We start from the raw sequence: 27112 nt of genomic DNA on the forward strand, positions 1-27112 counted from the left end.
GGCAGCTGTATCCTTCCTGGCTGAGAATCTTTATCTTCAGGCGTATTTCCTGCGTTAGGTTCCTTGTTTTAGCCATTTTTGTGTCTGAAGAACTTTCAAATGTGCTGGCTTTATGTAGACACGAAGCTTGGCAACAAAAATTGTGTCTTAATAAAAAGAACGACCTTCATCACTGGTACCAAAATGACCCAATACTCAAAATTTCTTATGTATTTTTATGGAACCAATCAATTTTAAGTTTTTAATGGCTTTTTTAGGGTTTATTTAGTATTTTGGCTGTGACTGTACTAAAAGAAATTGCACTTGAAGACCTAAGAGTGATTCTTAATGCAATATTTCACAAATGCATGGGGTGTCCGAAAACTTTTTTCCACCACTGTATGTTGAAAGTATGTATTAATATCTGGCAGTATATATAAATGTGTTATAGTTTCATAGATTAAATTAAGAAGCAGCCCTCGTGTGCTGTGCGTCTACTTATTTGTTATGTTTTTGCTGTGATTCTATTGCACTGTAGTGAAGTGTTTCAAATATTTTGTTACCCTCAATGATTCAGAAAAGGCTGCACAAGATAGGTGTGCCTAATAAAGTGGCAGCTGGGTGTAGAAACTGAACACTATTAATTTCACACAGGTGAAAAAGTTCAGTCCAGAAAGATAAATGCTTTCATGGTAATTCAATCTTTACCACTAGGACAGTGTGTTATTTAATATCACAACAGTTACTGTGATGAAAACCTCAGTCAGCTGTAATCTAATCTCAGAACAACAATAGTGATGTAACGCAGTCAGGCTGGACTAACATCTTTCACCACTGTTGTCTGACATCTCGTTTACTGACATTTCAGACAGAGCCACAAACCCACTCAACAGAGACACAGACTGGAGCAGCATCCATGCCTTCTGTGACCAGCTCAACAATGATTTGGAGGGGTAAGAGGAGGCCATGCTTCATACCTCAATTATGGTCTGGTTAATGCAGATCCAAGGGTATAAATCCTGGAGACCCCAGCTGTGATATTGGACATGTTTTCTAAGTTTTCTCAGTTGAAATTAAAATCATTCAAATCTTTCATCTTTGTTAACTTAGCTGAACTTTGATGCAAATTAACACGTATTTAATTTGCAACCTGCATGTTAAAACAGTAGACCTTTAGGGCTACTACAGGTCTTACTTAACTCTGCACACTAGGCATGTAAAGACCATTCATTCATTCTTTGTAACTGCTTATCCTGTAAGGGAGGCAGGGTTCACCCTGGACATGTCGCCAGACTATCACAGGGCTGACACATAGAGACAGACAACCATTCACACTCACACCTACAGACAATTTAGAGTCACCAGTTACCTGCATGTCTTTGGACTGTGGGAGGAAGCTGGAGTACCTTGAGAAAACCCACGCTGACACAGGGAGAACATGCAAACTCCACACAGAGGGGTTCGAAACAGGAACTCTCTTGCTGTGGTTATACAATGCTAACCACTGCACCACCATGCTACCTGTAAAGATAATAATTATAAAAAACACACACACACCAAAGCCACAGTTTCTTTGTAGGTGAGGAAAATTACATTACAAGTTGCCTGTTTGGTGTTCATCATGTTGGGATTTTCAGCAGTCACTCTCAATTGTTTTAAAAGTTATTATGTGGTTGATATCAGTGTTAACGTTGACATTTAAACACTGAAAACACTTTTAAAAATCCCACAATATAATTACAGTAATAAGGGAAACAATAGGAATGGAGATCTTGCTCAGCACTAATTGCAGCACACTTTACAACACTTGCACTTGCTCACTTGCTGTGGGCACAGCTCTGGACATTGAGTATTGTTTATGACTTGTGTTGCAGACCTCAGCTGGCTACCAGACTCCTGGCTCATAAGATCCAGTCTCCACAGGAGTGGGAGGCCATGCAGGCCCTGCTGGTGAGTTTAGATCTGAGCCAAGATCCGTCATAATTACCCTCCTCAGTAGTAACTGTTACACTGGGTTTTAAAGCATTCTTTCGTGTCTCAGTTTTTCTATTCTTAGGTTGCTTTCAGACCTAGAGTCGTCTCCTTTGGTCCAAATCAGGGAATAATTTTGTTCCAAAGTTGTATAATTGCCTAGAGTTGGTTCGTGTTCTCACGGCAGCATTTACAAGAGGACCAGATCAAATGCCTTGTGTGAGAAAGCTGCTCTTGATTGGTCAGAATTTCCATGTGGGAAAAATCCAGGAAGTAAAGCAAACGTTGAAGAAGAGTACACTTGCAAGATAAATGTGACACTTTCTAATGTCACAATGGAGGGACAACTACGCAGGTTGATTTTAGCGCTGCTCATCGTGGACTATATTGCTGTCATTGTTCATTTTAGTCAAACCATACAGTTTGAAAACGAGGCGCGGCTCCAACTAGAAAACAATGTTTTGATGCATTGGATGTGCTGAATGTGCATATTAAGGCAGTACAGGAGGAGGTGCACATTAATAATCCTCCAGGACTGTAACATGCTCATGGTTTTTTTTTTTTTTTTTTTCAAAATCTTTTTATTAGTTTTTTTTTGTTATAAAAGATACAGTTTGATATACATTTCAACAACACATACACACAAAAATCCGCAAATTAAGTTAACAAAACAAACAAAAACATACACAAATAAAAATAAAAGGAAAGGAAAGAGAAGAAGGGGTTATATCTATACATTTAAAATGTCTGAGGCATCTATCTTTTCAACATGATTTAGCACTGGTTGCCATATAGCATAGAAGTTGAGGGCACAGCCTCTTGTGGCATAGTGGATTTTTTCTAAAGTCAGATGGTGCAGAAGATCCCTGATCCATTGATTGAAGGTTGGAGGAGATTTGCCTTTCCATTTAAGCAATATGAGTCTTCTAGCCAGTAGCATAGCAAAGGTCATCATGTTTTTGCCATGTCGAGTGGGGCAGAAATCCTGCGGTGCTACACCAAATATTGCTATTATGGCAAGAGGTTCTATGGGTATTCCTAGCAGGTCAGAAAAGAATTTGAATGTAGTTTGCCAAAACTCTGTTAATTTTGGGCAGAACCAGAACATATGTGATAAAGTAGCTGTTGCTGTTCCACAGCGGTCACAGTTAGGGTCAGTATTTGGTGTTATCTTTGCCAATCTTGCTTTAGACCAATGTAACCTATGTACAATCTTGAACTGTATTACCTTATGTCTTAAGCAAATTGAAGATGAGTGTATCCTATCTAATGTGGAGTCCCATATATCCTCAGTAAGTTCTATGCAACATGCTCATGTTTAACCCAAACAATGTGTCATGTGACTGCAGTTGGTTCAGATCCAGGTCGGAACACGTTTTCACCGCAAACGAACAGCACGTTTGTCGTTTGTAACCGGACCGAGACCACCTCGTCAAGAAGGTCTTGGTCTTCATTTATTCATTTATTCATTTCCTTTTGACCCCTCCCCGGGGTATAAGGGACAAACAAAAATAGCAATAACAAATCAAAGCAGGCGGCAACCAATGTACAACAAAATAAATAACAGAATTAGTGTACATACATACATACAAGTCTTTGAAGAGAAGAAAAACAAATCAAGAGAAACTACTCAGGATTTTCTTTAAAAGTTTCAACAAATTTGACAAAACCTTTACTTTTCGAGACGACATTAACTTTTGAAACTTGTAAATGTTTGGATTTACTCTATAGAACTGTCCGACAAACTCTGGTTGTTTTGGTGCGCACCTGAGTGTGATTGCTGTGTTCACACCTGCCCAACCAAACAGGACAGGTGTGAAAGCACCCTCAGACTCTTGTGATTTTCTACCTCGCTTTTTAGATAGAGACTAAAGATAACTTTTGGCAGATTTCATCTACACATTTTCTAGGGGCTCCCAGAAATCCATACGCATCAAACCCTTAATCAGACAAATGTAGTAGAGCATTGGTTCCCAAGTGGTGGGTCGTGGTCCAAAAGTGGGCCCCGGGTCCATTTTGAATGAGCCGCAAGTGACTCAAGAATGTGTGAAGTTTGTAAAAAACACATTTTACTTTGGAGTGCAGTGAATTCCCAGCACAGAGCTTTTTTTCAGCATTTCCTGCTGTAGACTTCGTGACTTTCGGACAGCTACTCAACAGAGACAGCAAACTAGCTCGACGACATGGCCAAATGCAAGTGTGACGCTGAATAGATTAAAGTGTTTGGACTTGGAACTAATGACTAAGAAGAAATCTGGACACTGTGGCTAGACCAGTTGGGAACCACTGCAGTAGAGGATGTTAGATTTTTAAATGAATCTGTGTTCCCACTTATGTTCTCAAGAATATATAGTAACGCAACAGAAACTGACCTAAATTTACCTCGACTGTTTGTCTAAATATGTAATAAATAGTTAGAAGAAGCATACTTTTTAGAACATGGTGTTCAGTTTCTGTTTCATTTTTACTTGTATTTATTCTCTAGGTCCTGGAGACGTGTATGAAAAGCTGTGGAAAAAGGTTTCACAGCGAAGTGGGCAAGTTCCGTTTTCTCAATGAACTCATCAAAGTAGTTTCTCCAAAGGTAAGACTGTCAGAGTGCATCTGTGTTTTACAGACTGATTTTTTTCTGTTGTATGTGAATCACTTGTTTGTTGTCCTCATTCCCCCACTCAGTACCTGGGCTCACGCTCACCAGAGCCAGTAAAAAAGAAGGTTTTGGAGTTGATATATAGCTGGACGTTGGGGTTACCTGATGAAGCCAAGATCTCAGATGCCTATCAGATGCTGAAGAAACAAGGCAAGAGGCCATTTGATTAATTGTAATATTATAACTTCTTAGGGTTGTATCTTAAGTCTGTTTTTAAGATTAAATTGGATAAAATTCTTTACATATTAACAAATGCCATCTTGTTGATATTCTGCATTTTTAAATCAGGTATTATTAAACAAGACCCAGAGCTGCCACCTGACAAACTACTGAACCTTCCTCCACCCAGACCCAAGAATGCCATTTTTGAGGATGAGGAGAAGTCAAAAGTAAGGACAAATATGACCTGAGTCACTGTGCATGCTGTCTTTTGATCATCATTATTCTCGTCCCCCGTTTGGGATTTGTGAAACCTGTTCACTCATGCCTCGCCATGTGAACTCTGCTTTGTCAGATGTTGTCTCGCCTGTTGAATAGCTCGCACCCTGAGGACCTGAAAGCTGCCAACAAACTCATCAAGGAAATGGTCCAAGAGGTAAACCTGTTTCCTTCTCCTTCCTGCTCCTTTTATAAAACACACTTTCCTGTTATACATTAACTGCACCTCCACTTTTTAGCGCTGCAGATATATGGTCTTGTGTGAGATTTGTAAGGAAAGGAGTAAAATACCAGAGTGCTGCACTCCTGAAAGGAACATTAACTGAATGAGGAAATGGGTTGGTTGCCCTCGGGGGTTTTGTGTGTCACTGGCAGAGTGATTCAGCAGGAGTGCAGAGTAAATTTGTCCTGATTTCAGGGGTTATAGGAACTGCTCTTTGCTCTCCCCAGACTTTTATAATGGCCTCTGCCTGACCTTGCTGTACTTCCCCATTCATGCTATATTTTTGTATTTCCATTGTTTGTCCCTGCAGCTTGCTTCATGTAACACCATTAACTTACATGTGCACATGTTTATGGTCACACCATTCATGTTGCAGGATCAGAAGCGAGCAGAGAAGGTGTCGAAGCGGGTGAACGCCATTCAGGAGGTGAAGGAGAGCGTCAGTCTGCTGACTCAGCTCCTGCAGGACTACGACAGCAGCACCAACAATCAGAGCAATGCTGAGCTCATTCAGGTGAGCTGAGAGATGCTTTTAATCACAGGGAAAGTGTTCAGTGTATACACAATGGTAACTGTAGTGGAAAGGAAACTTGATATCAGATATTTAGTATAATGTGTGTTTTGTGCTGTCAGGACCTGTACCAGCGCTGTGAGAAAATGAGACCTACACTGTTCAGACTGGCAAGTGATACGGAGGACAATGACGAAGCTCTGGGTGAGTAGTATTGTTCATTCATCTGCCATTAAATATCACGATAAAAGGAATGATCTCTCCTTGTTTATTTGCTGCAGAAATGTTTTTAGCTCTATTAGTCCTCATCAGGCAGAGCAAAAGACAATCTCACAAGGTTAATGTGTTGCATCATTCAACAGTCTAGGAGCCAGAAGATTTGTGACTACAAATGTGTACACAGAAATATGTGTATGCATTGTTTTCTAAAGATTTATGAAGCCATGTGCACACTTGATTCTGTTCTATAAATCTTGATCATTGTGGAGCTGAGTGCATGTGCATGTGCATGAGTCTTATTTCCACACCCACAGTTCACCATAAATAAATGTAGAAACTATGGCTGCCCCTGACTAAGAATTTTCCTAGTCGAACAATAGTCTTCATTTAGGGCCATTAGTCGACTAGTCGCCTGCATGTTTATGATATTAATTTAGTTATTAAATGATATATTTTGGTGGTTTGAGTTGAAGGTGTGAGAAAGAATAGTATCAGTAACATTGTTAACACTGTGCTACATTACAGAGAAATACAAAACCGTACTAATGAACCTTCATTAATATAGGACTATATTTTATCTCCAAGTGCACGTCACACACTGAGCGAGCCGCCTGTTAATGACGCTGTGGGCTAATGGGCATGTAGCTACTTCCATGTTTCAGATGATACGTCATGTTTGTAGTCGACCAATGAAGATGAGTTTACATATCACCTTGGGTTCGTCCTTCACCTTCTCAAAATGATCCCACACTTTGGATTTCCTGCCCGACATGTTATTAACTAGCCTGTGGAATAACCGCAGGTACCAGCCCTGGAAATTAACCTGACTCCTGTCTGACTGCTGAGCGTGGACACTTCCTGTGTCTGTCCTTTCAAATTAAGGTTTTGATATATTTTGACAAGGCGCAGCTCCTAATAGAGTTTCAAGTTTTCACGTGTTTGTTTTGTTAATTTCTGCAACGAAGCAACCAATGAAATCTTGCTGACTAATAACCTTTCAACTCGACTAACATTTGGTCAGCTATTAGGGGGCAGCCTGAGTAGAAATGCCATTAAACATACATTTGCATTACAATACTTGTTCCCCTTCATCACTTAATAATCCTGTCAATAAGGAATATGGTTAAAAAAAAAAAAAAAAGGTGCAATTTTACCAACTGCATCGCAACAGTGTCAGAGCAGCTGTCATACGCACGGCTGTGGCAATTTGTAGCATCTGAGCAACTCATTCATCACTTCAGCAAACCATCATCGCAGGAAAATCTCAGTCATCATTACTGTTAAACGTCGCAAGGATGATCAATGAGTCATTCATCGCGCTCATGTTGAAAATGACTTCACAAAGTGCTTCACGTGATAAAATTAAACGATCACTTACAGGAAGATAAATGTTATGATGTGATGGCAGTCATTACTCATGAATAATTTAATATTAACTTCATAAATGTAGCTTTGATTTACATTGTACAGTGCGCTGTGTAGCCTGTAAAAATAACACAATTAGTGAACTTGGCAGGCAACCTAAAAACAATGTTATCCATCTGTCAACTTGTATTTAATCTCATCCCTATCAAATCACCCACAGCTATCTCAGGTAAAATTATCTGTCTGCCTGGTCTGAAGAATGCGACAGGTGCAAATTGTCCTTACCGGACATTCTTCCTTTATAAAAACCGGTTTATGTGTGGGGAAAAGGCGTACACATGTTTTTTTGTGCATGCACAGTTTCTGCATGGCCCTTGGTGTTTTCTATCTGAGAGGCCTCCAACAGGACACTGAAGTCAGGCTTCCTTGTTCTCCCAAAGTTGTGCCTGATAAGAGCACCAGAGACACGCCCGCAATACAAATATAGAATAATAGGAGCTGATCGTTGAAAGCTGATGCCAGTCAGTGTGAACGTATTATTACCACACAACACACTGCTCTTACAAAACACATTAAGTGTCTAGATAGATAGATAAATAGATACGTGCTCTGATCCACCAGTTTATAAACAGTCTTTTTAAGCTCTAGTCCACACTGCTGCCCAGCAGGAGAGGCGTCACTTATGAATGTTGTCGTAATATTTCTCACGTCTTTCCACAGCTGAGATCCTGCAGGCCAACGACAGCCTGACTCAGGTCATCAACCAGTACAAACAGCAGGTGAAGGGGGAGATCGTAAATGGCAACAACACATTAAACACACAGAAACAAACAGGTGGGTGAAGCTCTGAGCACAGACATACAAACAGAGTGCTCAGTAGATTTGTTTTAGAGTTGGTTTATAAAAATGTTTAATGCAGAAACGTTTATAGAGTCAGATGTTCCTGTTTTTTGTTTTCGTCTGTTTGATATGAACAGGAGGAGGGACGGCGCTGCTAGATCTGACAGGACTCGACACATCACCACAGTCGCCTCCGTCATTCCCAGAGTTCCCCACTCCAACAGACAGCCTCAACGCCCCCTCGCAAGAGATGGGGATCAGTCTCCTTGACGACGAGCTCATGTCACTCGGTAACAGCGTGTCACTACATAAAAGATGTTTGCAGGATATCAGGAGCTCTCTAGTTGAAACACAGTCCTAAATAGTGCCACTGCTTTGTGTACCGGCAGGTTTAAGTGAAGGAACACACACTTCAAACCCTCCGTCACAGCCTGAAGACTCCACAGCCTGGGACTCCTTCCAGGTGAGCGGAGGGATTATTACTGTTACTGACGTCATTTGTCTAAAATTGCTTCTTCTTAAAAATTCGTCACTCTTAAAACAGCTCCACTATAATCAACCAGACATCTGTGCCGTTAATTTTCTCACTCACTTTCTACTTCCAGTCCTCTGACAGCATAGACGCAGACGTCCCAGCAGCACCCAGCCTCCTCCTGAGTCCAGACCCAGCCTCCAGCTCTCAGCCCCTCTCGTCTGGCTCCACCCCTGGAAACTCTGCCCTGGACGAGCTGGACCTGCTGGGGAAGACGCTGATGCAGCAGTCCCTGCCTCCAGAGGGCCTGCAAGTCAAATGGTATTTATAACACTATTAACAATGTCACATCACTGTGGGAATCAGCCTTACGTAAGCTCAAATATTTTGTAAGCTTAAGCCAGGTACGGTTGTCTACTTGGTATAGATCTGTAGTAAGTAGATTAGTGCAGTAGCAGCCACTGTTGGTAGGATTTCGGTCTAGTTTTCAAACATCAGACACTCCTAGAAAACAACCACTGTCACTTTTCTAATTTCCTAAAATCGTCCCCACCAATTTCAAATACTGTGTATGCCTTTAAATTGTAGTGTTGATTTATCCCTAATTAAACAATGCAATGCATACATTTGCCGCTGTGATCAAGAGAAAATGCAAAGACAGATTTTATTCCCCTGTTTGAAAACATGCAGCTGCATAACAGTTACAAAATACTCGTTGGCGCCAGGGTTTCTGTGAAGTTCTGTAAAGTTTAGTTGATTCAAAACACACATTAAACACACATTAAACACACATTAAACATGGCTTAATAGAGACAATTTCAAACACAAGTACACAAATCAGCTTCACTATAACTCACAGCATTCACAGACAAACACTTGTCTTTATCTGGACACATTTTCCCAACAAATACAACATGCTAACGTCATTAGCACAAGCCTATGGCATTTTACATTATATAAATTAGCCTAGCAGCTAGTAGACTTTTCCTCCATTTTCTTCCACAACAGCAACATTTAACAAAGGTAACGTTACATAATTTAGCTCCATTACAACTCACAAGATTCACTGACAAATCAACTGTCTCATACTAAACACGGCATTTTACATTGTATAAATTAGCCTAGCGACAAGCAGAGATTTCCTCTGCTCATATGAAGCCAGGATAAATCACACACAAGACTTAAAATGCTATTTTTGTGGAGGCTTTATTGTCTTCACAATTTATTGTTTCTTATCTGTGAAATTAAAGTAAATAAAAGCTTCGGTTCCACTGAGGGAAATGGTTTCAGCTTACAAAAATAGACGTGTCGTTAGATTTCTGGGGAGGTGCACGTCAGGCTAAAGCTCAAAACAGTGTTGCTGGAGAACTTGTGAATGAGTGAGTGGGGCGGAGCTATGAGGAGAGTGTGAGAGAGGAGAGATGCATACTGATATGCTTCATGTAACGCAAGTTGACCCTATATCGATATTAACAGTGTTGTCTAAATTTATATCTTGCCTTAAAGTATATTGATATATCGTACATAGTCGTTCTATCACCCAGCCCTACTGCAGTTCAGTTCAGCGTGTGGGGAGTGTGTGAGTGTGTGAGGTATGGCTGAGGAGGACTACTGTGTTGAAGGATAAGTTAGGCGAGGGCAGTGTAAGAGAACTTACTTGAAGGCCACTGCAAAGAAGTCCACCAGTGCATCCAAACAGGTTGCAGAATTCAGTGAAGAGTGCTTTCATCCCACCTGCTCCAGGGATCAGCACACTTCTTCCAGGAGTTATCTTGAACATTTACGCTGTCCAGACGATCCTTGTTTTAACTACTGCTCACTTTACTTTTAACCTTGTTTCTCCCTTTAAGGTTTTTGAGCAGAGAATGCCCAAAACTGAAGTAAACTTTGATTTTTTCTCCTTGAACCACTCTCAGTCCTCTTTGTTCTCCTTCATGCGGCTTGTTGATTGATTTCCCCCAGCTCACAGGTGTACCTAATTTATCTCCTCTCACTGCTCTCTGTCTCCACCTTCCTCTCCTGTCAGGAGTGCAAAGGGCTGTTCTGTCCTTTTTCCTTGTTTTGCTCCTCTCTGCTACAAAATCAAATCAGTTTCCATCGGATTTATAAGGGTTAACTTCCTCATGTTCCCACTGGGCAAGAGACAGTTTATACTGGTGTTTTTTCAGCTTGTTCTCTCCTCCTCTACATGCAGTGATATGATCTCTGCAGCGCATTTTGGCTGAAGAAACAGCGCGGCGGGCTGAGTCAGAGGACAGAGCCTGAGGCTGTAGTGTCCCAGGTGCTATGCCTTCTGTGATCATAACGTTATGATGCCGGTATCAATTTAAACGTGTTGATTGTTTAGTAATATGAAAGACCCAGCTGTCCTAGGCTGGCTAACTCACTACAGCCCAGGAGTTGTTCCAGTTGACTCCTCTTTTATGCTGCTTTCCTTAACTGTTGTCATCCAGAGAGAGTTCTGAACATGGTTATGTGTCAGATATGGGTTAAATATTGAATCAAATTGACATGAATAGGTGCCACATGCACATTCAAAGAGGTGACCCCAGACAGAAGACACAAAAGAGGACAGAAGAGTAAATCATGCTGACATGTGTTGACTCTGCAGCATAGACTGTAAAAATAATGGACGTAGCTACCATGATGCCACCCATTAGTGTGAAGACTCCCTTTTCGAAGCCTTTCGGCCGTCGCCATCTTGTTTTTTTGGAGCCAGATGTGATCATATGTATCATATGTGTGTATGTGTATATCATATGTTCTTGCTGCGTGTTGAATTTGATGCCACAAAAAACACGTCATCTTTAAGGCCCCTTAATTATGTACAACTTTAGGCCTTACTAAAATGTATAATTGGTGAGTTACAGTTACAGTTGTCACCCCAGACCCCGCCCTACTTTACAACCTCTTACTCTTCACTTTTTTATTGTGGCTGGCTCAAAAATGTTCCTCAGAAGTTCTCCCTGGAGTTAGTACATTGGGATTTTTAAAACTGGTGTATCCTTAAATTTAACCACTCAACAGATGCATTCTTTAATTATCTCTTTTCAGGGACAAGCAGCAGTGCAAACCAACTCTGAGAGACCTCCAGAGCAAGTCTGGGGCCAGCATCACCCCAAACCCCATCCCAACCTTTGCTGCTGAACAGCCTGCACCTCTCAACTCTCAGCCCAGCCTCGCAGCGACGTTGCTGGATATGTCCCCGACTCACACTGAGACTCCGCCTGCAGAAGTCACCCTGACTGATGTTTTTGTACCGCTAGAATCCATTAAGCCCAGTAAGTGAACTTAATGGCTTTACGCTTCTGTGCACCTGGAAGTGCAGATTTATTACACACTCTTCTCCTCTGTCTCTTTCCAGGTAGTCTGTTACCTGTGACTGTGTTTGATGGACACAGTCTGCGGGTTCTCTTTCACTTTGCTCGCGACTCGCCTCCGTCTCGTCCTGATGTGCTGGTGGTGATCATCTCCATGCTGTCGTCCGCCCCTGTCCCCGTCAAAGACATAGACTTCCAGACCACGGCTCCAAAGGTCAGCAGTAATAAAAGTTCAAGGCCTTCGTCTCCCGTTAGATTCAGTCAGCTAGATCGCTCACCTTGTAAATACATCGTCACTAAACCACTGCAGCAGTTTTTATTGTCTTAGTAAAGACAGAATGTTTGTTTTCTATCAATTGTAGTCTATGGCAGTGAAGCTGCAGCCGCCATCAGGAACAGAGCTCCCAGCATTCAACCCCATCCTTCCTCCTGCTGCTGTCACACAGATCCTGCTGCTGGCAAACCCAAACAAGGTAAGACTTTTATCCAGACACCAGTAAGTGCATTTAAGGCGTGTCCAACCACTTGGCTAGTTAAACGGCACATAATATGGGCACAAAGTAAAGCACAAGGGGCAAAGGGGTTGTATTTAGTCCCTTCAGTCTGTGTCATCTGCTATTCCCTTTGAAAGCCAGGTACACCTGCTATTTATATGGTGGATTTGGCAAATTGGAGAAGCGAGTGGTTTAATACAGAGAGTAATGCAGGAAGAGCAGTAATGTCACTGCAGCAGATATTGTGGGACATTAAAGCTCCAAAACTAAATACTGTAGTTACAAACTTGACAGAGGAAACAGAACTAAACATTTAGCTTCTACAATAATCAGTAATGTTACACTGCTGCTCGTGTGTAAATGCACACAGCATCTCCGCAGAGGACAGTAGCTCTGCTCTCTGTGTTCACATTTTACACATTGGAGTTAATATTTTCCTCATTAATGATGGATTATTTCACCCACCCAAAACTCAGTGTGAACCTGCCTATGTGGGCGCATCTTACAATCTAATAATGCAGGGAAATACTGCGCCATTGTGACGTTAGATCGGGTTTTTGTCGGTCAATTGTGTTGGCCTGACCACACTTCATTTTCACATTTACACACCCCATGGCTGCACAGACGGATCTAAGTACCTTTCCTACCTCAACAATGTGAGCAACTGTATGAAAATCACCCTCCACTCGATTTAAATGGACAGGACAGTCCATGATAATGGAAAAGATAAGTCTTTCTCTGGTTTTGTTAAGTGTCAGTTGAAACTTCTCTCTCACTGTTAGATCAGTATATTAGCACCAGTTCAGTATATGATCAGTCTGTCCATTTTCCCCCAGTAATTAGTATCTAGTTCCTGACATGTTGAGGCAGAGGGTACTGTCTGTAGCTCTGGTCGAGGGTGAGAGGCTGTCAGCAGATAAACAGAGATCTGTGTGGGTACATGAGACCCTAAAAAAGAGGGAGAACCACCAGTTGGTTCAGGAGCTTCTCCTCCATGATGGCTGTTTCCAGGCATATTTTAGGAAGACTCAGGGACACCAGTTTCTCCTCCATCGTTAACTACTCTAAACTTGTTGTCGTGACCACCACAGAAGGCCCGCCTCTCAAATTGTCTGATTGAACAATGGGGAAAAAAGAGATGATGTAGGGTGCTTTTCTGTTCTAAGTTTGAGGGTTTTTTAATTCGAGGAATTCAGAGCGCTCTGGCAGAAACACGAGGCGCAACGCAAGAACAGCGAGGAAAAAGCTTAATTCTGCCTCCAGCTGCTTTAAGGTTTTCTGTGTGATGGGGCCTAACGTGACACTCAGCTGACATCCACAGCAAAAAATAGAAAATCTCTGAATGAAAATAACTCCTTGAGAAACATGCTACCCTGCAATCTTTGTCACTTTACGTCTTCTTCACCAGCTGTGACAGTATTAGAAGCTACAACTACATTTCACACTAAGTTGCATTCTATTAAAGTGACAAAAACAAGTAAAAGAACTCAAATAACATTCGACTTTAATGTTGAAATGACTGGGGGACGGACAAAATGACACTTAAATTGTTAATGCTACTTGTGAAGTGAACTGTGAAAGGCACATGGGCTGTAATGGGTGTGATGACTCGTCAGTTATCCTTGTTGTATCTCTGCGTAGTTCTTCTGACTCAACATTGAGATTAGCACAGAGGCTCTCTGGATGTTTAATGATAATTCAATCCACCTCTCTCATCCCGTGTGTGTGTGTGTGTGTGTGTGCTTCAGGAGAAAGTGCAGCTGCAGTACAGATTAACCTTCACCATGGGCGAGCAGGAGCACAGCGAGAGCGGCAGTCTAGAACAGTTTCCTCCTCCAGAGACGTGGGGGAACCTATAGCATTTAAACACAACCACAACCTGACGGACTCTCTGCTTTCAGACTTCCTTCACCAACTGTCAAACTCAACACTCTGCATACGCCCGTTTTTCCTTGGTAAACACATTGTACTTTCTTTGATTGGTATCGATTACTTTCCTCGGATTACGCTCATGCTCGGTCAGTGTCACGTGTGTATGCTTTGCTCTAAATGTGCGTCTAGGTCTAGTCTGCTGTGTGTGGCTGCTTCGACACAAACCTGCGACTGCTTCCCTCAGAGCTGTTGCAGACTTGTCACATTGTTTTTAACAGACAGTTAAACACCAAATGTGTGTGTACTTGCTCATTTGGTGCGCCTGGTGTCAGTTAGGATCAATTATCAGTTGCGTTTACCCTCACCTCTGCATGCACTTCCAACATGGGACACAATGTTTGCAAAATCCTGCACACCACGAGAGAAAGGACGTAGGCATCACACAGACTCAGCTCATCTTAGTTTGCAAAACAAACCTATACTTAATCAACGTTGTGTGGTGTGTATTTTGTGACGGGTGAATATTGCTCATGATTTCTTTTGGAACGACAGAGTCCACTTTTTGATTTGCACAGAATGATTTTTTTGATTGTACTGTTTTCCTGTCTTTTCTCCATCTTGTGTAAAAAATACTGTAACATCAGAGTTGTGTATCATCTGCCATATGTGCCTATTTTGCAGTTCTAACATTTATCTTTGAGCGTGTTTGAATGGATTTGTTTTTCTCATCTGTTACACACTAAGTCTGCAGTTTGTCTGAGATACAGATCAGCTACATTATAACCTTAAATTCTTAATATATTCAAAGCATTTTCAGTAGAATATGAGTTGAATTTTGACTAATCTTTTCTTTAGCTTGTGATTTAAGTTAATATTTCAGCGTTTATTGGGGAAAAACTGAGTATCATGCAAACTGAGATGACCCCCGAGTGCTCTGAGCACAGTGTTTGTCTCAAACATGTTCAACTTGTTTCTGCAGTCTGCGATGCATGTCAGTCACGCTGAACACCTCCTCCTCCCCACAGGCTCTCAATCACATTCCGCTGCACTAATCTCCAATACGACTGCTTTGTAAATACCAATGACGGCAGTCCTGTTATGTACATTTGAGTTGTGCAATGTGCAAGAGCATAACACTGGTAAAATATTCCAACTGGGTAATAAAGTTTTTTTTCTTGGTGAGATTAAGGCCTGTTTATTTGTGTTTCTCCTCTCAACACATTATGGCTGAATCCAAATGTCCACCCTCGCAGACTTTGTGTACGTACTGTGGATTATTAAATCAGTGAAGTCTGCACCCCAAGCAGACTCTCTGGAAGTCTGCAGAAAGTCCGCTGGAGGCCCCTTGTGGACTGGATGAATTAAGCGAGATTTATACTTGTGCCGCAGACCCTAGGTCGTCGTGAGCATTTATGCTTGTGCAGTGGTGTCTGTGTCAATCTGCAGTTACACCTCCAAAACACTAGTTGGCGGCAGAGGTTTCTGCTAAGTGCTGTAAAGTTTAGTTGATTCAAAACAAACAAAACATGGCTTAATAGAGACAATTTCAAACACAAGTACACAAACCGGCTTCTTTTGTTGGACACATTTTCCCCAAAAATGCAACATGCTAACGTTAATAGCACAAGCCTATGGCATTTTACATTGTATAAATTAGCCTAGCGACAAGCGGAGATTTCCTCTGCTCATATGAAACCAGGATAAATCACACACAAGACTTAAAATGCTATTTTTGTGGAGGCTTTATTGTCTTCACAATTTATTGTTTCTTATCTGTGAAATTAAAGTAAATAAAAGCTTTGTTTCCACTGAGGGAAATGGTTTCAGCTTACAGAAATAGACAGGAGGTCTGCGTCACTGCGACATGTAGTTTCATTTCTGGGGAGGTGCAGGTCAGGCTAGGGCGTAGGGTACGGTGTCAATTCAGTGCAGAAGTATAAATTTCACCTTATAGATTTGGACAGCACTTTGCAAGTGCGATTAAGTCCGGACATTTGGATTCAGCCTAAAACTCCACCACACAATACCTAAAGCTGCTGCCAGCCTGCAGGGTTTTAGCATCAATAATTCACAGACTACACAGTGATACACTGAAGAACTTTATTAAACTGTAAAAGAACTATTTTCTAGGAAAACTTCAACTGTCACTGCTGCACAGTCTTGCCCACACTGGTAAATAACTGAGTAAAGTAATCTGCGGCGGGTCGCAGGAAATTTCAATCCACACAAACTTGGACATGTGAAAGAAAAGCTTATTTATATGCATGTGACTTTAACTGCTGCTATGGCCACACAAAGCCTCTGCACAGTTATCCTTACACTGCCTAAATAATATCAAAAAATGAAGGAAAATCTCATCATGGAAAAATGTTTTTAACCCTAGTTTTGCTGCAGATCAAGTCTAACTGATGTTGTGGTTCACAGACTTTAAACACAAAGATAATAAACCTCAAACAGAAACAAGCCGATATACGAGAACTTACTTCAGCATCTACCTGTGATAAACCTAAAGGGGAGAAAAAAAGTTACTCTACAAATCCTATGTAGCAGCTCACGATACAAAAACAGCATGTTTGTACAAAAGATCTTTTTTCAAGGACATCAAACGAGCTTCTGTCAAACTAAATAATTAATGATTAATCTGACTTTGAAGAAAAAGTCAAAAGGCGACAACCACTTAATAAACTAACTGAACCAGTCTAAATCATCTGATGTTTAAGAGATGAAGAATTTCTGAACAAAACAAAGCTCATAACTGAAATGTTACAGTGGTCAAGTGCCGAGGGCTAAACCCAAAATAAAAATCAAGACTCACACGTCACTGATTTTGAGACGGTCTGTGGGAGTGGGTGTAGTGTTTGTGTTGTGTGTGACTGACGCACCGCTCACATCACTTTCTGCCTGCTGAAGGCGGTGGCGGTGGAGGAGCAAACTGGAACGGCGAGTGCCCCATCAGGCCCATCATGGGCTGGGGTGGGTTGAACTGCTGAGCCATTAAGGGCTGGGGACCCGATGAAGAAGTCGGGGCCTGCCCCACTCCTCCACCCCCTGACCCAGAGCTGCCCCTGGAGCTGCTGTACTGGCTGCTGCTGCTATTGTTATTCTGGTACTGGTCGTATGAGTTGGAGCTGGAGCCGTAGCTGCGTCCTCCGTCCCTGCTGCTGCGATCTCTGTAAGAGGAGGAGGACGAGGAGGAGGAGCGGTCCCCGTCCCGGCTGCTTCCTCTGCGGCTATCTCGGCTGTCGCGGCCATAGCTGCTGCTGCCGCGGCTGTCCTTGGAGCTGCCGCCCCCACCCACAGAGCGCATCCGCCTGTCACACTCGTCCTGGTACATGAGGTTGGGGTTGTTAGAATTGGAGCTGCCACGGAAACGGGGACGGCCACCTGGAGGCAGAAAAGGATGAGATAAGAGAGGGAAGACAAACAGAGGCCGTCAGACTGGCAAATATTGGTTTAAGGGATGAGGCACTAATGTTTCTCAAACATCATCAGCTGTATTTTATATTAGATTCAAGAGATAGTCCGGATCTTTTGAAGGGTTGTGTGAGGTGCTTTTCCATATTCAGTTTATACCTACAGTAGATAGCTGTCAGCATGCCCCCCATTTGGGGAAGCATGCAGGACTGTCACCACAGAGGCAAAGCAATATACTGCTGTGGGCAGGGCAGCAGCAAAACATATTTTAGCCACCATTAGAATCAATATTGGTTCAAATGTACACCAGATACATTACATTTAGATTTTAGCTCATTTAACAAGAAAGAATTTGGTCGACTGCTGCCTTCATTAGTTTGTTAGTTTGTATTATTGTGTGATTTTGGTCGGGCTCAAAAACACATCACCCCAATTAAGAATTTTCCTAGTCGACAAATACTCTTCATTTAGGGCCATTAGTCGACTAGTCTCCTGCATGTTTACGATATTAATGTAATGATTAAATGATTTATTTTGATGGTTTGAGTTGAAGGTGTGAGAAAGAATAGTATCAGTAACATTGTTAACACTGTGCTACATTACAGAGAAATACAAAACCGTACTAATGAACCTTCATTAATATAGGCCTATATTTTATCTACAAGTGCACGTCACACACTGAGCGAGCCGCCTGTTAATGACGCTGTGGGCTAATGGGCATGTAGCTACTTCCATGTTTCAGATGATACGTCATGTTTGTAGTCAACCAATGAAGATGAGTTTACATATCACCTTGGGTTCGTCCTTCACCTTCTCAAAATGATCCCACACTTTGGATTTCCTGCCCGACGTGTTATTAACTAGCCTGTGGAATAACCGCAGGTACCAGCCCTGGAAATTAACCTGACTCCTGTCTGACTGCTGAGCGTGGACACTTCCTGTGTCTGTCCTTTCAAATTAAATCCCCACATTGTCCAGTCATATAAGGTTTAATTTATTTTGACAAGGTGCAGCTACTAATAGAGTTTCAGGTTTGCTCAGCAGCTACATTATTCAGTAAACCAGCAGGAAGTGTGTCTCACCTCCTCCCCCTCCTCCACGTCCAGTGTCAATCAGCTGCAGCAGTTTGGGATTGATGGCCTGTCGGGCCTCCTCCAGCACCCGGATCAGCTCACGGGCCTGGCGGAGGTTCCCCGGAGTGAAGAAGGTGTAAGCTGTGCCTTTGTTGGTGCTGCGGGCCGTGCGGCCGATGCGATGGATGTAGTCCTCCGATGAGTTGGGATAGTCATAATTGATGACAAACTTGACATCCTCCACATCTTGTAGTAGAGAAGGAGTGGTGTGATAGGATCAGTTACAGGGGTGGAAAAGACAAAAACAAAAGTCAGAACAAAACTAACACTGGTTAATAAATCAATTAATTTACTCCATTGATGAATTTCAATTTTAGTGCTTTAGGAACTGGGAACATTTAGACAGACAATACCTGCAGGGCACCCACCATCCTCACTTACCTGGTCATGATCAACTATTTGTGCAATACAGAATTAGAAAATGTATTTACTTACCATGCCAATTACACAACAGGGCTCAATTATTTAGTAATAAAGTACTTGCGTACATGCAAATAAGATCAACTGACATAAGTGATGAGAGAAGTTGCAGTGGTTTGCTCAAGAATTTGGTCAATAGTAAGCGAAAAGCAAATTTTAAGAGGCAACTGACCCTGAAATTGGTGACCCTTGCGTAAGAGACAGATTCAGTGGGCTAATGGAGGTTACTGATTAATGGTTTAAGAATAAAATCTTTCAAATCTTCAAACAAATTAGAGGTCTGTTTCTCATTACGGTTGACAAAGGCTCCAAAAACACTGCTGATTAGAGGAAAAACAAGCCTTGTTTTGGAAGCATAATGATGAAGGCTGGCGGAGGAGAAAACAGGGAAGGGGGGTTGAGGTACAGTACTTACCCTGAATCAGAGATTTAGTGATGGCTTACAAAGTTACCTCTCTGTCCCCCTACCCATCACCAGTCCTGGGAGGTCTGCAGGGGTAGGAGGAGAGCGCACAGGACAAAAGCAGTCCCTTCTCCCGCCTCGCCACTCCTCCACAACACTCCCAAAGCTGGAAACTGTCTGGGCCACAGCTCCAGCTGGACTGTGCTGGGGTGCAGTCCTATGCTATTGGTCTTACATGTGCCTCATCAGGTCATCCAGCCTCTTTGATCTGGTGTTATTACTGCCGAGTTTATGCTGTTTCTACATGTGTAGAGAAGTCTTTACTGGACTCTTTCATGTAACGTTTAAGGACCTTAAAGGAGAACGGAGGTATTTTCAACTCGGACATTATTTTCTCATGTTTTTGTGAAAAGCCCTCTTTATACAGCCTGTTCAAGGTGGGAATGTCGTGCTGTTATTCCGCCTCAAGAAGGACAATTAAATGCATTTAAGCCAAATCAACATCCGCATAAAAAGGACAGCCGGCAGGATGGGACAAGTGAGACGATTTGACGACTTACTACGTGTGCGACCCACCACAAGGAGATTTAAAAAGGAGTTAGCAGCACTCAAAGGAGAAGAACAGCGACCGAAAACGTGTGCAAATTGCTAAAACAACGAGGTCCAGGAACTCTTTACCCTCTGAGCAGTGGACAAGTTTAACCGCAATATAACAGAGACTCTGCTGAGGCATATGCTCTATGTCCCATTCGAGGCCGACGCTGTTGTGTTCCATGTCACCATTCTTTCGTTTTCACCGTTTTCTTCCTGCGAAATGAGAATTCTGCTTCAGCGAGACACCAAAATAAGCACAAAGTACAGAAAAACATTTCACTTCTCTGTGGGGTCTTTTCCGAACGCTGTCAGACACTCACAGCAACAATCTGAGCCTGTTTGTGGCAAAAACGAACACTTATAGTGGACGTGAATTGACGGGGCGAACACGCCTGAAGTGTTTACATTGCGGCCTGTTTTGCTCCTCCTGGATGCAACCTTCTCTGTCACTACTGGACCGATTTGAAAAGTTAAAACTGCTTTTGAGTCACTAAAAAAGTACCCAGGTTGAAAAATACCAGAGTTCTCCTTAAAGCCCTTGTATAAACGACTTATTCTGGCAGTGACAAATAACTTCTTATTGTGATGTAGAGCTGTGGGAGGTTTTCTTAAGGGCTTTGTTGGTCTTTGATTGGTGCTGATTGTTCCAAATGCCTTCCAGGTTCACTTCCAATGGCAGTGATATCAACGAGCCCACCTTTTCAAGTTCAGTAACAAGAAACAGACACTAAGGAGAAGCCGTGTGTGGTTTTCTCTAAGAGGGACCTGAGAGTGGGCTCTGCCAGGGAGTCCTGACAGTTTGTGCTAGTCCTCATGGAGGGATTTAGTGAGTCATGAAGAGCTCGTGAGTTATTTACACACTGGACTGGTGGTCTGGTATGATGTGTACAAAGAAAAAATGTCTTAAGTGTTAGAGACAAAAGGGGGGTTGAAAGAAGGACGCACAGTAGATTTGGGGAAAGGGGGTAGGGGGACAAAAAGGACAGGGGTCAGCAATGGTTCAAAGAAAACAACAAGAAGATAACAGAGGACCGAGAGAGGGGGTTGAAAGGGTAAAGGTGGTACAAAGAGGTAGAGAGAAGAGATGAAAGAGAGAAAGATGGAAACATTTAGGAAATTAGCAAAAGAGAGATGACAGAGAACGACAGCAGGAAAAGGAAAGATGATGTGTGAGAGGCTGAGAGACAGAAAGGACAGAGAGAAAGGGAAGAAGAGGAGCGAAAGGGAGGGAAATCGATTATAGAGAGGTGGCTCCTCCAGGCCAGGACTCCTGCCAGCCAGGACCAGACATGACGTCCGCAGAGGGAGAGGCCGGCCGGCACAGCCAGTGGTGGGGGGTGTCAGGGGCTGGCATCAGGGGGCAGTTCAGAGGGGAGCCTCCAGCATAGCCGTCCATGCCTCGGCTTTGGCTGCTTTCCGCCCTCACTTCCTGGCAGTTGTCTCTGTCTTCTTGTGACGCACCACTGTATCTCAGCTTCACAAAACTTATATATCATCTATCAGACTATATCTGATAGATATCTGTGGGACCAATTTAGATGGAAATTTTGCTGTCCAAAGTTTGTTACTGGGATTGGAAATCTCCTCAAGGGCTGTGCAAAAAGTTTTCTTAATCCATATCCCATCAGGGCGAATACAAGGATATTTAAAACTTTGTTAAAAAGTCTCTGAGTTAATTTAATCAGCAAATGTTGGGGTGCGTCACTGTGATGATGGCATGGCTGAAGGGAGCCCACCCTCCTCCATACCCCCCTCTTCGCCCTCTCACCTGACAGCCGCCCCCGACCCTAGGATCAAATTTGGAAGCCCAGCAGCACCCCGCGCTCGCTCGCCAACCCCCCCCTTCGTCGCCCAGGCAGCCAGTGTCCTGGAAGGGGGGAGAGTTTTGTTTGTGGGCTCTGTTCTAGGTTTTCAGCGGAGATGGCTGTGTCTGGGACTGATTAATCAGGCCGTCTCTCTCCCCAAGTCAGCTTTCGATTTGTCATGCCTAGGTCCGGCTGCAGGCTCCCGAGGGCCTGTGTGCTTCTAGTTGCCGGAGGAGAGACTTGGAAACAAAAAAACAAAACAAAACAAAGAAAAACAAAATGAAAAGAAAACAAATGAACATAGAATTAGGTTAAAGTTTGATTGCCATCCTGTAAGGGGCTGCTGCACTAGCCTCACCCCTTACATCTTCACACTTTATTCAACATCATTCCTATGTTCAGTGTTTTTCTGTGTTATTCAATAGAACAAAGTGGCTTAAATCTTCACAGGAAACCTTCAAATATGATAAACTTCTGAGATACGCAGTTTATCTGAGAAGCATCATATGTTCTTTGGAAGAAAAGTATGTGTTTGTAGTTGACTTTTGATCATAAATCTACTCTAAATAAACATGCAGTGAGGCTTCTGATCATTATATAATGACCATCATTATTATTATAAATATTAAGAGGTCAAATATCTTGTATGTGTACCCTATCAGTGTGTGGTTATACTGAGGAAATCATTTGCACTGCACTTGAGCACACAGGACATACCCAGACCACGCGAGGCCACGTCAGTAGCGATGAGGATGGGAGCTTTGCCGCTACGGAACTCTGCAACACCAGACAAAGAAAAGAAGATGAGCAGCTGAACATTATCTTTAAAGAGAGAACACAGACTTGTACAAGTGCCAGTGCATTGTACCCGTTAACACCCAGTCTCTCTCTGGTTGGCTCTTGTCACCATGAATGCACATCGCTGGCCACCTGGAAGAGAGACAAGCAAGCTGTCACATAAATGTAGATTTAACCAGTTATTATCACTATGATGTTATATTATTTTAAATGATCCGTTCTTAATCCCTGAAAGGAACTGCATTCCTTCCTGTTCCCACAAACTTTTGGGTCGGATGCAGCACATGATGACCACGTTCAAACTGTATAGAATCCCATCATCACTCACCCATCACGTCTCATTCTGCGTGTGAGATCGTCACATCGTTTCTTGGTCTCCACAAAGATAATGGTCTTGTTCTCCTTCTCAGCCATGATTTCCTCCATCAGCTGGATCAATCTGAGGAAAGAAAAAAACATTATCATAACATTTACAAGGTGTACATGTATATATTGTACTTAAAAACAGAGACCACGATCATTAAATTAAAATTAAAAATGACAGGAAAGACATACATTAAACAGGAAAGAGAGTAAACCCCAAACAAACTGCAAGGGATCGTACACATGCCATGCCTTTAGACACCTGGAAAACACGCGGTTCGGGTGCTGGGCGCTACTCTTCTGCCTTTTTTGTGTCACTAAGCAACCTTAACAAGCACCGTGTAGCATCCGTGGGACAGATGTAAAGCTCTGGGTAGCGACTGATATTTACGGAAGAAGGGAAGGATATCTGTCAGTTGTGATTGGTTGTTCCTCGTCACATGACATGCTGTGTGCGATGCTACGTTTCAAAAGTTTAACTTGGTTTATCTCGAAGCACAGCTGTCGTGCCCTGACAAATGGGCGCTCAGGAACATGTGCACGCCGCGGCGGAAACAATGAATTTGAGCCACAAAAATGCAGCATGTGTACGGCCCCGAATAAACCAAAGCACTTACTTGTGGTCCTTTTCACTCTCCATACAGACATCAACTATCTGAAGGATGTTGTGGTTGGCGCTGAGTTCCAGTGCTCCGACATTGATTTGGACGTAGTCTTTTAAAAAGTCCTCGGCCAGCTGGCGAACCTCTTTAGGCCAGGTGGCGCTCCACATCAGGGTCTGTCTGTCGGGCTGAGGGCAAAGAGCACACATTACATACACAAAAACAAGCGATGACACAAAGATACTAAAATGACTGCTGCATCTTTCAATACATGAGCTGTGTCTCTGTTGGTAAAAACACAAACACTAATATTCTATAAAAAGGGTACCCTGATCTGGTCCACAATCTTGCGAATCTGTGGCTCAAAACCCATGTCCAGCATGCGGTCAGCTTCATCCAGAACCAAGTATGTGCAGCGTCGCAGGTTGGTCTTTCCAGCCTCAAGGAAATCAATCAGACGGCCCGGAGTAGCGATGCAGATCTCAACACCTAGGAGAGGCAAACTCACAGACTAACTAAATTTGGATTTCAATGGAAAATAAACTGTTTCAGCCGACTCAGACAATTAAAATGAAAAGAAAAATCAAATGGGACACAAATCCTAACAGTAAATACACTAACCTCTCTCCAAGTCTCTGATTTGAGGTCCCTTGGGAGCACCTCCGTACACACAAGTGCTTTTGATGCGGGAGGATTTTCCGTAGTCGTATGCCACCTGCTGGACCTGCTGCGCCAGTTCTCTTGTGGGGGCCAGCACCAAACACTGCAGAGCACACATATAACACTTTAACAATCCACTATTTAGTGTATTAGATATTTTTATAATGCTATCACGGCTTTAAAAATCATTCATGTGAACTCTAAAATGTGTGTGATTCTTTTCTCTTTACGTACAATGGGTCCATCTCCGCGCTCCAAGTAGGGCTGATGATTGATGTGCACAATGGCAGGTAGGAGGTACTGTAAAAGAGATTGGTGGGTTATGCTGCTGTGTTGTGTTGTGTATTAATCTTTGCAATTACAGTCACAGGAAGACATGTGTCTAACCGATAAGGTCTTCCCAGAGCCAGTCTGAGCAATGCCCACAAGGTCTCTCCCACTCAGGGCCAGGGGGAAACCTTGAGCCTGGATGGCTGTGGGCTCCTTGAAATTCTGCTGCATCAGGACGTCCATTACATATTCTAGATGAAGAGGCAGATCAGGAGTTATTCTACTTGTTTCTATAGCAACAGATGTAGCTGCTGTGCATGTGTAGGAATCCATGTATGCATGTGCTTACGGGGAAACTGTGCCTGGTGGAAGTTGGTGATAGGCTTTGGGCAGCCTGAACCTCGAACAGTGATTTCTTTCTTCCTGCAATACTCCTCAACATCATACTGAAAGCACAAGACAACAACAAGTGTGAAGAACCAACTGAACAGCACTCTGAGTTAATCTGTTACTCTACTCATGTCTTACATAATGTACGTGCATCAAAGATCAGGCTGAGATATTGTGGGAATACCTGGCTCATTCGCTGCACTTCCAGGTGTTCATTATAAAAGTTCTTCTCAAACTTGGGAAGCTCATCCAGATCCCATCTCTTCTTTCGTAGACGGTCCCCGGGGTTTCCAAACTTTCTACCCGGTGGGGGGCCGCCTCTGCTGGACCCGAAACGAGGGCTTCTGCAACATGGACAGACACATGTTGTGTAACGTTAGCCAACTTTACGACACATTAAAGGCGTACAATATTGTCAGTATCACTGTTAACCGCAACCATGGAACGAAAGCCTTATGTAATGACATCTACCTGTTTGCGCTAGCTCACATGCTAACTGTTAGCTTACTCGACTGTGTTGATTACCTAGTTACTTACCCTCTGTCACGGCCACGGTCTCGATCTCTGTCTCCGTATGAACCTCTCATTTTGCAGAAACTCTTTTATCTGACAGGTGAAGCAGTTATTTAATGTTGCCTTTCGGTCAGTAAAGCCTTTTACGAACAGGTTCGCTAACGGTACCGACTCAGGCCTAGCTCTAAAACAAACCACCGAATTGTTAGCTAACTAATGCTAACGTTAACGTTATTTTTAAACGCTGACTGGGTGAGGAAACTGTCGCTTTCTCCAAGGCTTGTTGAAAAGTGAAATATCACACCAAATAATGCGTTAGAGTGTAAGTTTAACCTTAAGTTAAGCTCAACTGACACGAAAAAGGTGCAGTAAGCTATGTTGTTGTTAGCATAGCGCAGCGAGCGCACGAGTGGCGAGCAGAAGCTACTCTGATTGGCTGGCTGTCTTGGAGGCCCCGCCCCCTCATGTATGATTGACATCCTCATGTTGTCAGTCCTTTTTCTTTAATATTTATTTATTTATTTATTTATTGTCCGCTTTAGCACAGACTGAATATCTGTTCAGTAGAAAAGAAAGGAAAGAAATATATATTTTGTATTTTTTTGTTTCAAGATGGCGCCCTCTAGTTCTGTATTCTTTGAGTACAGGTTGTCAACAAGTATGAGATACTTACATTTAATCCTTTTAAGACCTTTTTAAATTTTTAAAAAGTTTTTTTTTTTTTTTTAAATTAACCACAATGATCGTTTTCTTGTTAAAGTATTGCGGGTTAATAAAATTTTTGAGGTACCATGCAAAAATAAACAACAAAAAAAAAAACATGCACATGCAGAAAACACGTGCTTTTGATTATGAAGCGGCAAAATTTAAATGTGAGGTCTTAAATGCCTCAAACATTTGACATCATATAATTTATCCATCTTTTACTTTTTATTTTGACAAAATGAGTCAAGCTCTTCTGTGTGAAAGTATTTGATTTTTATACAGTCTATGGTGAAAGTCCACATTTCTAATGATACAAATCTTTAAACCTGGACCTAATACTTCTCCTAATACTCCTAATACTACCACTTTATACTTGCACGTACCTGGTGGCAAAATTAAGACTGATATAACTCACTGTCATAACCATGCCTTGAATTAAATTCAATGAAACCTTATTTATTCTGAAGGAAAGTCTCGGGCCAGAGAATGCTTCAATTACAAAATTACAGTAATGGTAATTAACATTCGATAAAAAAAATAAAATAATAAAAAAAACACAAACAACATGAACAACCATTAGGTTTTTTTTAAAAGGTAATGTTAATTGTTGTTGCTGTATTTTGTGTTACTGTAATTGAAGCATTTCTCTGGCACAAAAATGTCCTTCGGGATAAATTAAGTTTTTCTT

At 42.4% G+C, this 27112-nt stretch overlaps 2 protein-coding genes across 2 annotated transcripts in view; one reads left to right on the top strand and one right to left on the bottom strand.

Moving 5' to 3' along the window:
* The window catches only part of LOC126405930 (ADP-ribosylation factor-binding protein GGA1-like), a 19939-nt gene extending 4405 nt beyond the window's left edge, over nucleotides 1–15534 (top strand). The window contains exons 2-17 of the mRNA XM_050069980.1: nucleotides 848–932; nucleotides 1854–1929; nucleotides 4436–4534; nucleotides 4627–4750; nucleotides 4889–4989; nucleotides 5115–5195; nucleotides 5638–5775; nucleotides 5895–5976; nucleotides 8077–8190; nucleotides 8334–8486; nucleotides 8586–8659; nucleotides 8802–8989; nucleotides 11723–11949; nucleotides 12033–12202; nucleotides 12351–12461; nucleotides 14231–15534. Of these exons, the coding sequence (XP_049925937.1) occupies nucleotides 848–932; nucleotides 1854–1929; nucleotides 4436–4534; nucleotides 4627–4750; nucleotides 4889–4989; nucleotides 5115–5195; nucleotides 5638–5775; nucleotides 5895–5976; nucleotides 8077–8190; nucleotides 8334–8486; nucleotides 8586–8659; nucleotides 8802–8989; nucleotides 11723–11949; nucleotides 12033–12202; nucleotides 12351–12461; nucleotides 14231–14341 (1934 nt within the window). The 3' untranslated portion in view covers nucleotides 14342–15534. The remainder of the gene's footprint in view (nucleotides 1–847; nucleotides 933–1853; nucleotides 1930–4435; nucleotides 4535–4626; nucleotides 4751–4888; nucleotides 4990–5114; nucleotides 5196–5637; nucleotides 5776–5894; nucleotides 5977–8076; nucleotides 8191–8333; nucleotides 8487–8585; nucleotides 8660–8801; nucleotides 8990–11722; nucleotides 11950–12032; nucleotides 12203–12350; nucleotides 12462–14230) is intronic.
* A 906-nt stretch (nucleotides 15535–16440) lies between these two features.
* On the bottom strand, nucleotides 16441–26131 carry LOC126405931 (probable ATP-dependent RNA helicase DDX17). The gene is made up of 13 exons (XM_050069982.1): nucleotides 25744–26131; nucleotides 25391–25550; nucleotides 25166–25262; nucleotides 24934–25067; nucleotides 24781–24846; nucleotides 24508–24649; nucleotides 24215–24375; nucleotides 23902–24074; nucleotides 23250–23360; nucleotides 22992–23053; nucleotides 22841–22900; nucleotides 18851–19087; nucleotides 16441–17738 (listed from the first exon to the last, which is right to left on the bottom strand). The coding sequence occupies exons 1-13, from the start codon at nucleotides 25791–25793 to the stop codon at nucleotides 17245–17247; spliced, it is 1947 nt and encodes a 648-aa protein (XP_049925939.1). The 5' UTR covers nucleotides 25794–26131; the 3' UTR covers nucleotides 16441–17244.
* Between the last annotated feature and the right edge of the window lie 981 nt (nucleotides 26132–27112).

The sequence above is a fragment of the Epinephelus moara genome, chromosome 18 (genome assembly GCF_006386435.1).
Source record: "Epinephelus moara isolate mb chromosome 18, YSFRI_EMoa_1.0, whole genome shotgun sequence".
In the NCBI taxonomy this organism is placed as follows: Eukaryota; Metazoa; Chordata; class Actinopteri; order Perciformes; family Serranidae; genus Epinephelus; species Epinephelus moara.

Excerpts from the sequence above, each read along its gene's own strand:
- LOC126405931 (XM_050069982.1), bottom strand. The coding sequence starts at position 25,793 with ATGAGAGGTTCATACGGAGACAGAGATCGAGACCGTGGCCGTGACAGA. Across the intron at positions 25,551-25,743 it reads GACCGTGGCCGTGACAGAGG|AAGCCCTCGTTTCGGGTCCA; the intron begins GTAAGTAACTAG and ends TCCATGTTGCAG. Across the intron at positions 25,263-25,390 it reads AAGTGCAGCGAATGAGCCAG|TATGATGTTGAGGAGTATTG; the intron begins GTATTCCCACAA and ends TTGTGCTTTCAG.